Source organism: Apostichopus japonicus, chromosome 8, assembly GCF_037975245.1.
Source record: "Apostichopus japonicus isolate 1M-3 chromosome 8, ASM3797524v1, whole genome shotgun sequence".
In the NCBI taxonomy this organism is placed as follows: Eukaryota; Metazoa; Echinodermata; class Holothuroidea; order Aspidochirotida; family Stichopodidae; genus Apostichopus; species Apostichopus japonicus.
The window spans coordinates 667,107-685,799 of NC_092568.1; the positions used below are offsets into that span (position 1 = coordinate 667,107).

At 38.2% G+C, this 18,693-nt stretch overlaps 1 protein-coding gene and 1 pseudogene across 1 annotated transcript in view; both read left to right on the forward strand.

Annotated features, from left to right (window-relative positions):
• The window catches only part of LOC139970423 (uncharacterized), a 45,134-nt gene extending 31,102 nt beyond the window's left edge, over positions 1-14,032 (forward strand). Inside the window, exons 30-42 of the mRNA XM_071976078.1 lie at positions 2,398-2,728; positions 3,289-3,366; positions 3,995-4,076; positions 5,818-5,978; positions 7,081-7,219; positions 7,991-8,101; positions 8,706-8,931; positions 9,202-9,274; positions 9,922-10,006; positions 10,836-10,946; positions 11,619-11,707; positions 12,503-12,569; positions 13,081-14,032. Of these exons, the coding sequence (XP_071832179.1) occupies positions 2,398-2,728; positions 3,289-3,366; positions 3,995-4,076; positions 5,818-5,978; positions 7,081-7,219; positions 7,991-8,101; positions 8,706-8,931; positions 9,202-9,274; positions 9,922-10,006; positions 10,836-10,946; positions 11,619-11,707; positions 12,503-12,569; positions 13,081-13,227 (1,700 nt within the window). The 3' untranslated portion in view covers positions 13,228-14,032. The remainder of the gene's footprint in view (positions 1-2,397; positions 2,729-3,288; positions 3,367-3,994; positions 4,077-5,817; positions 5,979-7,080; positions 7,220-7,990; positions 8,102-8,705; positions 8,932-9,201; positions 9,275-9,921; positions 10,007-10,835; positions 10,947-11,618; positions 11,708-12,502; positions 12,570-13,080) is intronic.
• Positions 4,421-4,497, forward strand: LOC139972702 (U2 spliceosomal RNA; annotated as a pseudogene).
• Positions 14,033-18,693: the final 4,661 nt, after the last annotated feature.

The window sequence follows — 18,693 nt, forward strand, 5'->3', positions numbered from 1 at the left end:
CACCCCCACCCTCCCCCAAAAATCCAAATGGCTGACACGCACGCAAACTCGTATACACCGGTATCAATTGCAAAACACAAATGTGTAGTTAAACATTATGGAATCATATAGCATTATTTTGCATCTAGGATGACAGCCAGACCGGAAGGGTGGGAAGGGAGAGGGGGGGGGGGAGATGGTCACCTCGAAATCTGGAGTAACTTTATTTACTAGACGTTTTAAAAACACGAAAAGGCCTACAATTATCAACTTCCTTCGATTTTCAACATTGTATTGCCAAGACACTTTTTCAATTGTAAAGAGCAAGTTGAAACTTCCAAAATTTTCAATTTTAACTTTACGCTCACTCAGTTTTTAACTTCTCTAAGCATTTTACTGCAACTCTCAAAGATATTAAAATACCTCACATTACGAGTTCAACGCCGTACTGGTTAGCCCTTGCTCGCTTTATACCCCGCCGGGAAAACGGCGATGTCCCGGGTACGTATCACGTGATCTACGAATTAACCAAAGCTATCTACCTTATCTTCTTAGCTAATGAAGCAGCTGCATCAGGAATAAACGTCCACCGAAGAGATTGAGGGGTAAGATGAGGCAGTCAGCTTCGGTTACTTCGTAGATCACTTTGATACCCGGAAAATCACCAGGTTTCTCCGGGTAGTTATAAACCAAGCGAGGGATAACAAGGTTCAACTTGTAATGCAATCCATCAGACATTTCATAATCTAATTCAAATAAAAGAAAAACGTCCACATTTGAACGTTCAGATACTCTGGTATTGGTAAACATAGGCGTAGGAGCCCAATGTGATGGGGGGGGGGGCTGTAACGACTTGCCCGAAAAATATAACCGCGTTCAATATGTTAATATACATATCATATAGGTATGCATCGGTTACTACATCGCTTCATCCGCGGGATGCTAATGTAAACAACAAAATGTCTTATGTAGATGGAGAAAAGCATGGACGGCCAATTATATCAAAACTTTCTTTTACATTAGTAATGGCGAATTAGTCGGGCAAGTTTAGAATTTACTTTAATTACCAACGAGATTTTTTATATTTAACTATTGATTTCCTTTAGCTACATAATTGCAATTCCTTTTTCTTTCAGTACGTGCCCGAAAAAATCTCAGCATATTGCCCGAATTTTCACAAAAATATTTGGTTGGGGGGGCTGCAGCCAAGGGCGGCGGAACCGGGGGGCACAGGGGCACGTGCCCCCCCACTTTTCCTCAGGTTAAAAATGTGCCCTTTTTCTACATAAAAATTTCTAAATAAAAAAAAGTTTACAAAGCGAAACCCACGTCGAATGAAATATTTCTGGAAGTTTTAAATGTTTACTACCACAGGCGTAGGAGCCCAATTTGATTTGGGGGGGGGGGGGGGGGCTGTAACGACTTGCCCGAAAAATATTACCAAAATTTTTCGCGCGCTACGCGCGCGTCCAACATGTTAATGTGCATATCATATAGGCATGCGTTGGTTATTACATCGCATGCCAATAACATACAATCATTAACCGTGTTATAACCCTTCCAAATTGGTTAGAATTATTCGGAAAGACGTTACAATAATAATGATCATAATAATATCAGTTTAACCATTGAAAAACACATAGAAAATTATTTTTCTTTCAGTATTTTCACATATTTCATTTGCTTTCATGCATGTATCGATCGCGTGTGCAGGGACTTGCACTTTATAATGATTTCACCTCATTTTGTCTTTTTCCTTGTTTCCCAATTTGCACATTAGATATTGCAGTGCTAGTATGCATTGTTTCCTTGAAGGGGGGGGGGGGGGTGGCGTTGATGGTGTGATGTGTATACGCAAATAAGATAATACAATAAGAGTTATAAAGGGTACTAAATATCAGGTTGCATCAGTCCAATCGAATTTCTGCAAAGTGCCCTTCGACGTTGGTGCCCCCCCCCCCCCATATTAAAAGTTCTTCCGCCGCCCTTGGCTGCAGCCCCGCCTCCTACGCCTATGCTGGTAAAAGTAGGCTACATTAAAAACGGAAACAATTTTTAGAACTATTTCAGAATTAAGCACATATCGGTGGCCTTTAACACTGACTCCTGTCTGAAACTTTTAGAATAACTCAAAAGAACGGTTCCTCTCCTGAGAGTGAGACTGACTTTTAAGCGTTATTACTCAAAATTTTAACACAATACTGAAGACAGGCACATATATGCGAATTGTCAACGAGCCTTCCACTTGATTTGACCTTGAATAGCGGTGAGAAGGTCAATGATAGGAAACAATTTTCCTGAACTTGGTATCATAATTTTATATGTATATCAATAATAGATGTTGACTCGGTGAAATCGCTCTGGTAAACTGTCGGATGTGTATACGAGTCGACCGTTGGACTCGCATTTTCACGGCAGAGTGCACAAAGATACTCAAAACTATACAAGGTATACAGATTCTGTATATTACATTGTCAACTTCTTTGTGGCATATAAACAATGCACGTAGCTTGTGTGCAGCCAGCATAGGTGGTTGTTCATTTATCACCGACGAAGATTATTGTAGAATAACTGAGATCGTAACACCGTCCTGTGTTATTTTTTCCTCATTATTGAAGAACAAGATGTTGTGGCTGTACGTGTTACCTTGTGTTCTTCTGCTAGCAATCCTTGTCGTGCTGGGATATGCTGCATATATCCATTATCAGCATGTGAAGTACAGCCATCTTCCTGGTCCAAAACTGAAGAGGTAACTTTCGAAAGAATGTATATGTAACTTATCTAGATCTCGATAATTAGTTATAGAGCTAATAAAAATACATTTGTAAGGACGTTAAAAATGGATTCTTAAAAATTTTGTTGGGAAAGAATATTAGGCCACTCATCGGGCCCAGGACAACATAAGGCGCGAATCCATGAGTGTGGTGTCGATACACCGCTCCACCGTCCCCATTCCAGCCTTACACAAAAACTGAAAAGATGTATTAGCACAACCTTGCCTTTACTTAGACCAGTCTAACTATGCCCCAGAACAGTGCACTAATTGACGCCTAAAGTTTCATATTTGTTGTGGGAGAATCCCCAATCATCCCCTGCGGCACAAGAGTCAGCTTCCACCACGTAACGCAGGCCCAAACCCTACATAAACCGGTTGATCCGCCTCAGACCCCCCCCCCCCCGCCCTATGTCCTAGCTTTGAAATCTTGTGCATGCAAGTGGTTTAAGGGCTTACCCTTAGTAGACAGCTTATATAGTTAATAATTCGGAGGAATGTCATTTTTGTTCATACTTTCATTCATTTCATTTTAGTTTTTTTGTTGGAGGGTCAGATTTTTTGGATGAAATCGGCAAAGGAGAGCTAACGTTAGCTGAAGCAGTCTACAACATGTAAGTAATGCGATCAACATTAGTTACAGATTAATACAGAACTATAGTGTAGCTAGATCATAGGTCCATATGTAGACTTCTGTGACCATACAATTTTACGTGATGTTTATTCTTTCCTATGAGAGTTGCGTCAGTTTGTGTTCAGGAGTAAATCAACACTAAGTAATTATTGTCAGAAGTATCCGGGGACAGATGTATAGGTAACGTTAGATGCATTCAGAGCCAGGTCGGTCCCCGGGAAAGTACATGCCATCGGACCATCTTCTTGAAGACTCATTTTTATGTAAATATTAGATTAAAATATAATATATCCCATAGTTTCCCGGGCAACCCCCCACCCTTTATTTCACCCCGGCCCCGGGGCTGTAGCGCCTATTTTATAGATTGTACAGACATTGAAGTACATCATATCGAAAGCTAAGGGTACTACTGGACGACATATACATTAATCTGGGAGTGACTCGAACCGGCGACCTTATGATTGAAAGGCATCGGCGTTAACCACTGAGCTAACACTCCAAAGTACATAAGTAGATAGGAGATATAGGAAGGAACGAAGTAAATGAGTGGTAAACATTGTTACGAAATGTGTCGTTGCTAAATATATATATCTCTTTTTAATCCACAGGCACAAGGAATATGGGCGTGTGATCAAAATGTTCTTCTTTCATGCTCATTTTATCAGTGTCATTGATCCAATGGCTGCCAAGGTCAGTGTATGGAACACCCAGGGTGTAAAATTTAGCCTCTCGTGGTGGTACATTAACGTAAATTTGTGTGCTGATCCTAGTATATAAGCTGTTCGTCAACATTCTTGTTTCTCGCATTGGGGGTTTAATGCATGAATGGTAACTGCAAAGCAGGTTTTACCGTGCATATTGTATGTTCTTTACACGTATACGTTCTCAGTCCATCAACGTTGAATAAAGACTATTACTACCAACCTAAGTTATTCTGTAATATGCATATAAGGTAAGAGAAATTAAAGCAGATTTATAGTGCTTTAATATTTGTTTTACAATTTTACTAAACCTTTGCAATTGATGAAATAGGACACCCTTCTCGGCCTTTTGGCTAAGATCATGTGTAGTATCTGTTCCCTTTCGAGGGGAATAGTGATGCACACCCGACGATGATCACACAGTCACAGTCCCGATGCAAGGGGACTAGGGTTGAGAGCGGATCAGTCGTTCGGTAGTTTGGTTTTCGTGCCCAGGTTCTTTCCTTGGCGACTTTTTCATAAAAAGTACCCTTGTAAAAGATTCTGAAGGTGAACAAGCTAGAAATCAGTGATTCCATGGAATTCTGCAGAATATATCAACGAAAAACTTTATCATATTATCACATGCAAATAGAGAAATTTCAATTTCCAATACTTTCTTCATTGTTGACATGGTAACAAAACTGGTCAAGCTTAATGGAACACATCCTTGTGAAATTTTACAGTTTTGAAAGATTCAATATATTGATTACTTCTTGACTAACAAAACCTTTTCCCCTTTAAGATTACGGATGTTACATTTTCTGCTGCCGGAATATCCCTTTAGGTATTTCCTATTCATATGGAAATGAATCCGGTATTCAATGGATCGGTAGTAATAGCCCCATGGATATATCCACAGCTATATGAATTACGGTTGTGACTACATTTAAATTATATACATCTAAACAAAGGAGCATGCCTGGTCAGACGCGCATCAACGGGTATGGGGGAGGGGGTGGCTATGCATTCTCCCATCACCACCCATTCCACCTCACGCAAAAACTTCAAAATTAGTTATTAGCACAACCTTATGTTTTTCAACCTAATTCATTACAGACCTAAATTATAGTCTAAACATAAGCGGCAATCATGCAAATTTGCTATTTACAGACGTCGGTAGAAATTGTAGAAACTACCTACTCCAACCTGGCGTTTATTTCTCATAAAAGACTTAACTTATAGTATAAATAGTCAGTCAACGCATAAGTTGTTCCTTTCTTATTCGAGAAGGCAGTTGGGGGGGTGGGGGTGGCGAGGAATTCAGTTCTTCCTTCATGAGAGTCGGATTCAACAGCCCATGGTCACACCTCTTTTGTAAAATCCTCGTGTCACCTCTGAACCTTCCCCCAAGGTTCATGTCCCTACGTAAATTGGGGAAAGTTTTAGAATTTGACCACCACTTTGGAATGGGTAAATGTTTCGCCTTATTCATCGAAAACCTTGGATTCGGTCCTTGATCCTGGCTAGGCCTATATACAGATATAAAAAGTCATTGGATAGGCACACATACCTCAACTACCCCCCCCCCCCCACCCCACCGCTACACGGAAGTCGGTTTCAATGACCCCAGGGCCAAACACCCTTTTTTGTGAAATCATGCAATTGGATCCGTCACTGCTGGCGATACAAGTACGTATCAAACAGTGTATAGTTTCAAGAGGTCCAAATGCTTTTCTATCTTTCAACAGACACTTCTCATGAATAATGAGTTTGCCAAGCCTCTCTACGTATATCAGGGATTCCAGAAGGTTTTTGGACAAAGGTTCCTGGGTTATGGCCTTGTTAGTGAGACAGACACCACCAAATGGGAACGTCATCGCAAAATTTTCAATCCAGCGTTTCACAGGAAGTAAGTCAAATTCGTACAAGCTTTTCCTTGCAAGTCGGAAAGTTGAAAACAATGAAAAGGAAAGATAGCTTGCATGGTTACTAGCTGCTTACAATGATTTTGTTGAATTTACTATACAAATATAAGTGAAATTCAATGGGTTTGTTGGTACATTTCTGAATTTCAAAATTGATACCGTCTATAATGGTGTGACTTAAAACATAGTAGTTTTTTTTCTATTCTAAACATCGACGATGATAAATGGCATCTTTTCAGTTAACCTCAACTTTTTTCCTCAAGCTAAATAAACTGCCTAAAAAACCAACTTACAACGGTTGAATCTAAAAATGTGTACATAGAATCTCAACATCGAGTTATGTACTTCTCTTAGGTTGATTCTTTAATGGAAATGGCATCTTGATTGTCTCTTTAATTTTAATAGTCTAATGAACGACTTTTACAATGTTATACATAAATAATAATTCAATTCACGGCCCTCTTTATCATGTCTACATTAGATCCGAGTCCCAGGCAGAGTTCTTAGCTAATTATGATATATATTTATTAATCAAACGCAGGCTGCTTGTAAAAGAAAGTTTGATTTGCTGAACTTTTTGGTCAATGGTGTAGAGTAATTTGTGTAGCTTAACACAAGAAGAAAAGCACTTCACAGTAAATGTACACCTTGGTCTAGCGTGCTTCATATTACTTTAAGCCACAATACAAATTTTGTTATCTTCATCAAGCCTGTGGGTCAATAACCAGCTGGCTGCTGCACCGCTTTGAAATAAATTTATGTTATTAGATAATACCTCTGTGAATTATGACTCAAGTGTCGCAATATGTCGCAATACTCAGGCATCGCAATATGCCCCATATATCAACAGAATCCAATATAAATGTATCCAGGTCCCTAATAATTGATAAATTAATGTGTTTTATTGGCATATAGCGGTAGCTAGTATACCGACCAAAATACCCTGTTGAAGGATTTCAATGTTATTGTCCAATATCCAGGTACCGCATAACTCATAAAATATTAGGAGTTAATCACATATCTTTGTATCCAGGTACCTCATAACTCATAAAATAATTAGTTAATGGTATATATTTTTGTATCCAGGTACCTTATGGAGCTGATGCATGTTTTCAATGACAGTTCTGACAGACTCATCCAGTACCTCTCCATAAAAGCTGATGGCAAAACTGAAGTCAGTCTCATGGATGCCTTCGGGAGACTCACTTTAGATGTGATCGGAAAGGTGTGTGTTTGAATTATTAAAGGGTTTAACCCCAGGAATAGGACCAAAAGCTATTTATTGGAAAAGTGGAATGAATGAACCTAAGTACTAATGTTGAGTAAACATCTCTACTGTATAGGAATATATACAGTGAAGAACAAGTGAACGAAAACTTCTCGTTGAAGTTGAAGTTAACTGAAGCCGTTTAGGTTTACTATACAGTTATGTAATTCCTAGCTGTAAAGAGATTTTGCCCTACAATAATTAAGTGGGAACTTTTTGTACCTTTTCTAGACATTCTCTCCTCTGTTTAAGAATATTATTTCAAATCTAAGAAGTGCCTAATATTAATAACAACTCTTGGCGTTGTTCTCTGGCTGTGTGACTTTTTCTATAAATTACAATGACTTTATCATAATATAACGTGGCACATGTAAAAGCGGCGCATTGAGCAACCCGTTTTAGGTTGGATTCTGCGCTAATAAGACTGATATTAGTATTCATTTAATATGTTGTTATAATTATTATTATTCAGTTTTTATTATTATGATTATTATATCAGGACAATATACTAGTAGAATATTTTATCAGATATATCATAGCAAACTGAATGGTAAACAAGGTGGCTAATGATGATACACACAATCAAGGCGTGCAAGCAAGGTGCATGTATTATGTGGCAACGTCAATAAACTTTGTTTGAGTTTTTTTAGTGTATACCTCTAAAAACAAACCAAGTAGAAAAACGACAGTGTTGATATCGTGTAGTTAATATTGTCCTTCTGTTTACAGGCAGGATTTGCAATGGGAGATGATATGGTGTTTAATGATACGCCATTTACGGATGCATTAGGGACTGCATTTGAGGCTATGTCCAGGCAGGGACGAGAGATATTCTTGTTTGTAAGTGACATCATTATCACTCATGTAAGATACATTGTTTGGTTTAATTCACGAAGTGCACAAACCAGAAGAACAATTTAATTTGTAAATGTTTCAGTGTATTGCAAAAATTTGTTACAAATGTTGCTCTGTAAGCAAACTGTGCCAAAAGCATTTGAAGTGTCATGACATTATATGCAATCTTCGGTCATTTGTTTATGTCCATGGACATAACACACAGTTACTCACGAGTGTGGCTATTTTCAAGAGGTAGATATATGCTAGTATGTCTCCTAGTGAACAATCATATACTTGGTAAAGTGCGGTATGTACACACTTTACTAATCACAGGTTACCCGAGAGGCAATATTTCATATACAACCCCTACTAGAATTGTTCCCGTGACACAATACAGTCTTTTAAGCAATTATGTCTTCATCGATAGATGTATAATAAATAATCGTGATGTGGAAATAGTTTGTGAATGAGCTTGCCAGTACATAATTTATATATAATATTATGTGATTTAATACTCCGATTTGTCATTTTCTCCATAATATTCGTCCTGTCCGTTCGTAACATTTATCAATGATGTTAGTTAATATCTCAATATTTCTGTTTCCAGATGAATCCTCGTTACAGTGCCTTTAAGTACAGGAGTAAGGCCAGGAAAGCCATCCAGTTACTAAGGAAGACAGGAGAAGACATCATCAGACAAAGAATAGAAGACCAGAAACAGGGCAAGGATTTGCCCAAAGATATCTTAAGCTTCATCATAAAAGAAGCCATCGTTGAAGAGAACTTCTCCATCGAAGAAATGGTGGATGAATTTGTCACTTTCTTCGGGGCAGGTAATAACTAGGTAGTTAATATAGCTTAACAGTAAGACTAGAACAAAAGCAAAAGTTGAATTGAATCGAACTTTTAAAATATGACACGGAGGGTGGGGATGAGGTTTACACCACCATGTGAGGCAGGGTGGGGAGGGTAGGGTGTAAAACTATATGTAATACATTTAACTGTAAAATTTGTAGCGCTACAAAGACATTATCAATTTTGTGTGTAAAATGTTGCAAAATATGTTCTTAATCAATATAATAAACATATTTTGATTTTGTTAGGTCAGGAGACCACTGCCAACCTCCTGTCGTTCACTCTGCTTTGTCTTGGTCAAAACCCAGAAGTCTTAAAGAAGTAAGTTATCTATGTACGCTTTCACAAAGCAGAATTTCATGTTTAATTTTGGTAAATTTAGCAGCTGTTTCTACATTAATACCCCACACACAGTGAAGTAGTTTGCCGGATTGGTATGTTTGAATTTGCAAATGATGAACGGAATAACTCAAGTATTTGAAAGATGTTTAGAATAGAAAGAATCTTTAATTTAGCTTAAGTTAATGACCAAGTTATAAGTCATGTTGAATAATACTCGGTAGCTTTGATATTATAAATTGCTAGAGGTCGTAACTAAATGCCAAACAATTAAACGGCCATTTGTATAAAACAACACTTTTGCCTCGGTGATACACCGCTCTTGGCTGCTATATAAAATATTATTTAATCAGCAGGTTTTAAACACTTGGCTCTAATTTTGTATTTTTTTTAGTACGATGTGTTTGTGTGAAAGGTATCTTAATAACTTTGACTGGATAAAGCTTGGTTCAGACTGTAAAGTTTTAGACAATAGTCAAATTTTATTTCACTTTTTGCCTATAGTCACACATTACATATCTATACACTATTGGAATGACTACTGAAAATTGGTATAGTTCTACGTACAGACTATACGTACAGTATGCGTTCTTCTTCATAAAAGGTTAAACTTATAAGTACCTTTGCAGGGTTTTACAGGAAGTTGACACAATAGTTGGACAGAAGGAAGTTATTGAGTATGAAGATATTGCCAAAATGGAATACCTGATGCTGGTGAGAAAGAAATTTCATTTTGCAAGCGGAAAATTTTCGGTTTAATATCACGGTTTGACTAACTATCTATAGTCACATGATCACCTGTACATTGGCTTACACAGATGTCCATTAGTTCTTGGGTATTCCTGAAATATGGATCACATTTTTACAAACCTTGAGTTATGACCAGGTGAATGGAACATGCAGATCGACTAGATTTATGATTTCATTATTCCATCACCAATTTACAGATTTATTGAAACGAAGTATGACGTAATCATTTATGTGATACACACAGCCAAATGGTAACATGATTATGCATGAACATAAACGATCCATATAGGGGTAGCCCTGAGGTCGTTGAAACCCACGTTGGGGATGTGGGGGTTGTCTCCCAGTGAAAGAAAAAGACATTTTATAATCGCGCCAAGGTATGCCATCCTGAGGCATGATTATAATCTATAAATAAGATCTAATCACAAGGTTGTGGTAATAACGACTTTTGAATGTGCAGTTGAAAAGGAGGGGGCGTGTACACCCCACACACCCCTTTCGGATTTTTGCCTGCGAACGCGGGTATAAATTGTAATTGAATGTTTAGTTCTAAGAACAGAGACTGTTGCCTCCTATACTGTGCATTCGACAGGAATCTCCAAGGCAAATTTTGAAATGTTCCATTCTCCTCCAAATTTTAAATGGAACAGCAACCGCCACCATCTATTATAACTTGGTAATATAATACCCGGCGTCTTAACTGCTTAAAAGTGACCTCTTGTTATGCTGACAGTTGTAATCAATAATTTGTGATTATTAATTATCTATAGATTATATCGTGATTAATTTTCAGGTCTTGAAGGAAACTCTTCGCTTGTATCCTCCACTTTTCGGAACCGCCCGATATTTACACTGCAAGATGGAAGTAGCCGGATACGACATGCCAGTTGGTACAACCATTTTTGTAAGTGTCACTTAGCCTTATGCACAGTAAGAAAAAAATAATGACATCAATATAGCCCACAAATATGCTATAGGTCACATGTTAAAGGCGATATCGCTCATAGACTTTATTTTGAGGGCGCTGGCTTTACCGAGGTTTCAGCGAGGTTTACTGGGACCCCGATTAATCACGTGACCTCGGTGGCAAATTTAGATCAGTGAATAGCACAGGCAATCGTATGCGTAACAAACCCGTACCCATGCACACATAATGTAATAACACAGCATTTCAGTTTACTGTACTGTTTACTGCACAGGATTTTCGACCTCAGATAGTTTGCTGTTTGTGTGCCTTTTGAGTACGAATACTGTACGATTTTCGTCCAAATACATTCGATAAGAGTATTGTGACAATCATGGAAAGAGGATCAGGGCAAGGAGAATCGGGCGAAATAAAAAGGCCTTATCATGGAACGAGCGTATAGGTGCCCAAACGTCAGTACACATTTTACTAATTAACATTTCTAAAATGATTTTCGCTATGAATGAGAGATTTATTTTCTGCATTGTTATGATTTCTATAACTTTGATGTTCATAATTATATTCTAAATTTGTACGCTTATCTTTGCAATTTCAAGTATCTAGTATGTATAATCACTGCATTTGTTGTTTTTGTAAATATTCTTTTCTCAGTTCACTAATTATGCAATGAGCAGAGCAGAAGATTATTTCAAAAACCCATTGACCTTTGACCCAGAACGCTTCAGGAGAGACGAAGACAAGTGAGTAACATTGTCATCTTTTCTAGAAATGTAGCAATATAATAGAATTTAAGTATCGTAATTGTCATACTTATGAATATGCACACAACGTATTTAGTACACCAGTTGATCAGATATTTTGGCAAATTTATTTACATAATAATTATTCATATTCACCAGTGGAGTGGTGACATTAATTCTACCGTTAAATTTAGCTTTCCTAGGATGATAGCACTGGTTAAGAGCTCTTCTTACGATCTACACTGTTGCATCACACGTATAGAGTTTGCACCGGGTAATAAATTCAGAACAGGGTACTCGACCACGGGAACCCGTCGGGTACCCGTAATGACGTAATTACCGGGAACATGTGCATAACAAAGTTGGGTAATGTTTTAGATGCCCCAATAACAGGGTGTAAGTACAGATATGGTTAACTGCAGAACATGCCTACATACATGTGACTTTCATAACAAAGTCAAATATCAGGAGATTCCAAACTTGCATGCGGAGTTCTTACCATCGATGTGTTGGTAATACAATTTTGGTTCTATATATAGCCAATGTGATACTATAACAAGCATGCTGTTATAAATATATATATATATATATATATATATATATATATATATAGGTCTATATGGCCTATATATATAGGCCTATATATAGGCCTATATATATATATATATATATATATAGGCCTATATATAGGCCTATATATATAGGCCTATATATATATAAACATTATGTTGCGACGTCAGTCTATTGTTACAAATTTTTATGCTGCTATTACATGATTTTTTATATTCTTCATAGACCTCTTTATGTGTACTTTCCATTTTCAATGGGACCCAGATCTTGCATTGGACAGCAGTTTGCCATGGTGGGTATCATGTAACTATATTTTGTTTATTTTCTTAGTCTTAAAAATGAATAAATCATTATCGAAATCATACGAATTATACGAATAATAAAATTTGTGTTATCGGTGAGCTTTTTTCTCTTTTAAGTCTCTTCAAAATATAATGTAAGTTTAACATTAGTAAAAGATAACAGCAAAATCAAATGACTTTTGTGTTGCATAAGACTAAAATTAGTTGGTAAAACTTGCATATTATATAAGTGTTTTAAGTTTTCTTGTTGTTAGCTTATTATTGAAACCACCCTTCTGCTGTCTGTATACTGATAACGATACGCATGCGCAGTTACAGTTTCCTATGATGCTATCATCTGGTTAATAGGAGATATTTCACTGAAATTGCAAATGGGAAATATATATGTTGATTAATATATACCTCCCTCTTTAACTTAAAGACACACTGGTTTGCTTTTTCACAGTGTTGCTTTTTCATAACGGTATATATTTCAATTTCCTCTCACTTTCGTTCCTACAGATTCAAGCCAGGGTAGTAATTGCTAAATTAGTTCAGAAATTGAGTTTCAGTCTGGTACCTGGGCAGAAACTTGGAGTAATGGAACGGATGACTTTGAAACCAGCGGGTGATTGCCTCAACTATATTACTCACAGGACCGTACTGTGATGTTCACAACACAAAGAGAAACCAAACGGAAGGTGTCCTGAACTGTATAGGACCAAGTAATGCCTTAGATGGATCTCTCCTATTTGATGATATATGTTGAGTTAAAAGGAGGGACGTTTAATGATGTTAACCACAACCCAATTATAGAAATAATAGAAACCAGCTAAAATATCTCGTGAAGAGGTACGTTTTCAGCTTGGTCATAAACAGTGATAGATGTATAGTATTGTATCATTGGCAATCTACCAACTGGCGATTCTAATACTGTGTATTCTAATACTAAATGATTCTAATACTAAGTGACAAATATTGACACGTGTGCACAAACGTACGTACTGAGAATGAAATAAAACTGGAATACTTCGCTGTTCGCTTGTAAAAAATAAAACTTGTACTTATACTTACGAGGATTACATGTGCTCCCGCCCCCATCCAATCATGTGTAAACCAATGAGATGTAAACAAATAATATAAGTTGAACTCCTTCATGAAGTTGACGGGATAAATTTAGATAGTTACGGTACTGTATGACTATTTTAGCCACCAAGGAGATTTAATTATATCTGAATGCTACACATTGAATCGCTCTGTTTACCGTCCTGTATGGCTAGGACAGATAATCCTCCGTATTTCTGTGTTGTTGTATAATCATCGATACATATACAGTACCCCACTTTTATAGTTGCAAAGTCGGTGTAATTACATGCTAGGCGACCGCGTTTTAGTGTCATTCAAGTCATTACCATAATTCTGAGTAGATAATTACAGCCTATCGATAGAAAATGTAAATTCGCAGTACATGATTAGTCTTGAAATCATTGGCCCGTGTGAAAATGTGTATATGTGAGGGGTGGGTGGGAGGGGGGGGGGTGTTGCATAACCAGAAGGGGGAGCTGATTCCCCAAACACAAACCAATTCGGGACGGCCAAAAGATTAAAAAAGAATAAAATATAGCTATTAGATATACGATTTTCCAGATGTAGGCGATATTTGTTAAAATATTTTTATTATAGCACGTCACCTCATTAGTCATACTTAGTAAGCAAAGACATACGAGACTTCGCTGAACTTACAAGTGGATTTTAATGCAGTGATGGACTCTTTTAGTCAAACTTCCTTGTGCCTTATAAACATTGCTGACATCTAAGCGCCATTAGCGAAATAAAATTTTCTCAAGGGAAGGGCCGGAAACCCCTCCCCTTAGACCCCTCCCAGAACGGATGACAGCCTATACCCCCTAAAGTATAATATAAGCATGGAGATGTTAACATGACATAGACGTACGTTAATTCAAATGGCTAGGGCATTCGCCCATTGGCTAGAGCATTCGCCCATTGACCTACATATGTAACATTCTTGTTGGTATGATGTATTGGCACCAAATATGCTAGATATTCAAATATGGTCACCTTTGATCAAAATTCTTAAACTGCTTTTGTTACAACCTTCGAGGTAATTTTCCTCACCGGAACATTCAATCATCTTGTGTGTTCCTTAAAAATTTCTGAGAACAACTTGAAGAGTAAAGACCTGGCATGCAGCAAAGTACTAATTGAGAACTAGCAATTAAAGCGTGCTATAATTTGGGGCCTATACAGACTACCTCGAACATTGCAGGCTTTCGGCGCCAGTTTAATATACACCCTTTGATTTCACCCCGCCTGAGGCGTGGAGAGCCAGGTCCGGCCCCGGGGATAAGTATGCCCGCACCGGGCCCCATTTTGTAAATTTCACTTTATCTTGAAAATGAGAGTACACACTTCTTCATTCCATAGCTTCACTAGCCCCTATGACAGTGCCGTCGCCATGATGGGGGAGGGGCACTGTGGGGTACATCACTTAATTAGAGGCGGCACATTGTTTGTGAATGCCGTCCTGTGGGAGGGGTCTAAGGGGAGGGGTGTTTTTAGTTAATATGGGTCCTTAGATAGGCCTACAATCTGGTGCTATATTTTGCAACTTGAAGTAATTCTTTATGTTCAAGAATTTTTGGGCTTAGTTTTTTTGGTGTGAGTGTTTTTTTACCTTTTTTTTAACCCTAAAAATCGCATCTGGGGGGCACCTGCGGGGCGGGGCACGATTTTTTTTTGAGAGGGCACGTGCCCCCAGGCCACCCCTGGCGACGCCACTGTCCTTTAACTGACCCGGGTTCCATTTTGTTGCCCTCTGACCTCCTCCCCTCTCATCAGATCTGGATCCACTAACACCAAAGAAAACTACGGCCTGTCTTCAGTTATAAGAAGCAAAATATAATCAGCTTATATATGTGATAACGGCAAGGCAGACATAGGTTTCAGTTGTTTTCCGCATACGTTACTTTCCGCTGATTACTTTCCGCTGAAAAAATTCTTCTACGGAAAACACCTTTTTTTTCACTTTCCAGTATACTATATTTTCCCGCAATTTTAGGATACCAAATTCAGGCAGGATGATTAAAATAACATGAGAAAGTATCAAAGAACGTTGATAAAGGATGGTTAGACTGAGTTCATGTCAGAAAAGTTAAGCTGCTTATAATATAGAGGAGGCTTGGGGTGTGTAATTAGGGATTATTAAAGAAGTATGAGGCGGTCGGCCGATAAAAGGGCAAAGGGACGCCCGCGTGCGAAATTATTTTTCCCACTTCGACGCGGCCACATGGGCGTGGCTTATGAAATACGTCACAGGCCGGCAAGTTTGTGACTTCGACTTCGAGCTCTTACGTATAGCTCTTTAATAATATACTCAGCTAATATACTCAGGCCTAATATACTCAGGCCTAAGACATGACTTCATGAGATCCATGATGATGTGCGACTGCTCCTCCCAGTCAATCGGGTCTTATGGAGCTCTTGAGGTAAATTCCATCACAAAATCAAACTGTGTTTGTTTATTAGATGTGTTATGAACCTCCCGTGTCTGGAAAAGTTTGGAAAAGAACCCCCCGTGACAGCAGGGTCTGGAAAAGTTATAAATGAACCTCCCGTGGTATTGATTATTACACTTCATATTACACCAGGTAGGCCCACTGACCTTTCAATGCTAAAAACCTACAAAGATACATGTATTGTATTGTGCCCCATGTTGTTTTATCCATCATTCTAAATTATTTGTTCATTTATAAATTAACCCCCTTTTAAACGGCAGTAAGGAGCCTACGTGCTTTCATCATTAGTTTACGTACGCTACTGGGTATTGTTACGGACTTGAAATATTCAACCCATTTTATTAAACAGTTGTCACTTGCGTCTGTATTAACTATAACCAGGGAGCTGTTACTGTTAGAGTAGCAGCTCCCTGCTATAACTATGCCTAAATAGCTATGTCCCTCTGTACTATACTATTTATTATACTGGTACGTGTACTAGAATCCCTGACATGTAACTTAATTGAGAACTTTCAGCACCCAAACAAACACCCGAGAGATATCACTGCATAGTCTGTGACGTGGACCAATAAGCCGTAACAACGACCGATAGTCCACGCCCATTATGCTAATGTGGCCGCGTCGAAGTGGGAAAAATAATTTCGCCGCCCGCGTTATGAAGAATTGACTATCTAATAAAGTATTAAAACTGCGGTCCGCGTAATGATAGTTTTTAAAAAAAAAAAGTTGTAAAAGGCGGTAACTTTGATTTTCGCTGGAAATGGCTGTATAAGTAAGGGCTGGTGTAATAACCGAACACGCATTTTGCACCACCTTTCTTACGAGTTACATCTAAAATCATGGCCGATTTATCCTGTTACAGTTATAATCCTATCTTCTCCATCTTCCTAAATCATTCCATGTGCCTAATCAATTCAGTAAGTTATGCTGTTCCTCCAAAAAAAAAACGTTACTTTCCGCTGACAAATTTGTTTGCGGAAAACACCGTTTTGTTTCAGCGGAAAGTAACGTGTGCGGAAAATAACGGTACCCATATTATTCCAGGCCACGTAGAACTCCACCTGATTGGAAACCTGCGCGGGCTTTTTCCGATAAGTATAAATTACGACCGGGTGTAAGATAATTTTAAAATCCACAAAATCAAATAGTGGGCATTCGTACATAAACTTAAAATAGCATCTTACTATTGTCACAATCAAATCATTTTCAGCTATCTACCTCTATATATGACAAATAATTTAACAAACATTTCAGAAATAATCACAGCCTATCATAAGGACATATAGCATTGGGCGGGCCTACATGTCTACGCAATACTTTACATGCAGTAAACAGGATTGCAACTTAACCATGGCCAGAAGCAAAATGTCGAGAGTAAAGAAGCAAAAAGCTCTAAAAAATTAGATGTGGTTCCGATGTTATGCCACACTCTGTATTAACATTAAGAAACCTTAACAAGCATTAGCAAATATTTCTAGTTCAAGAACGAGCTGGATGGCTAGTATTAACATTAGACGATTTTGTCTAGTATTTTGATAACATATCCTCCTGAAAGTTAGCAAAATTGCTTCTTTGCTGCTAACATGGTTCTCCGTTAAATGCTCCTGATATTTTGTTCCAGGCAGAGGGGTAGGAAGCTTCCAAAAAGTGGGGGGGGGGGGGGGCACAACATTAGAGGGGCACTTTCTCATTCCACAACAACCCCACCACTCGTTATGCTATAAACCGATACACACCGGCCATATATATAATATATGCTATCAAAACTATTTATTGAGATAGTTTATTGTTAACCGTGCTACAAAAAGATATGTAATGCCATTTTAAAAATAGCATGTACAGACTAAAAATAAACAATTAAAATAAAATATTAAAATTAACAAAGGCTTAAGATATCCAAAAGACAGTTCTTCATCAAAGGGGCACATTTTATTTGCCAGTAGGGCATATTTGCTATTTTGGAGAAAAAACAGTTGGGGCGGGCGTGCCTCCAGTTCCCCCACCCCGGTTCCTACCCCCCTGGTTCCAGGCCATGGTGAAGTTGTACCCATTATACTATACTGCTGGCGACGGTTAACTTGGAGATATAGCTTCTCATTGCCGCTGGCCCTGAGTTAAGGCAGTCTATAGGACTGCAAGCTAAGGGGAGACAATTTAGTAACAATTTTCATAAACTTGCTAATAAATATTTGTTACCTTGCTGAGTCATTGAAGTAGTATGGGTAGCATACGCCCATTAAAAGCCCCATTGACTTACAAACTAAGTCACAAAAGTACCGTGGTCTCTAAGTCTATAGATAGAAGTTTTCACTAGCTAAACGCTACTTATCACTGGATCATAGAGGACAAGTTGGCCATTCATGGCACCATCAATTTTCCGTGTATCATGACCGTGTAGACTTTTTGCTTATCAGAGCCTGAAGTCTTCGTCACTTGTAAACAAACCTCGTCACTAAGTAGTAAACAATTTTCGTACGCTTCTCCTGGGAGGCCTGAAGGGGTCTAAAATTGCCTTAATTGATCCAATTTTTGCACCACATGTACTTCTATTCATTCTATTCAGCATGCAAGCCACAAAAACCAGATCCTGATTGATAAC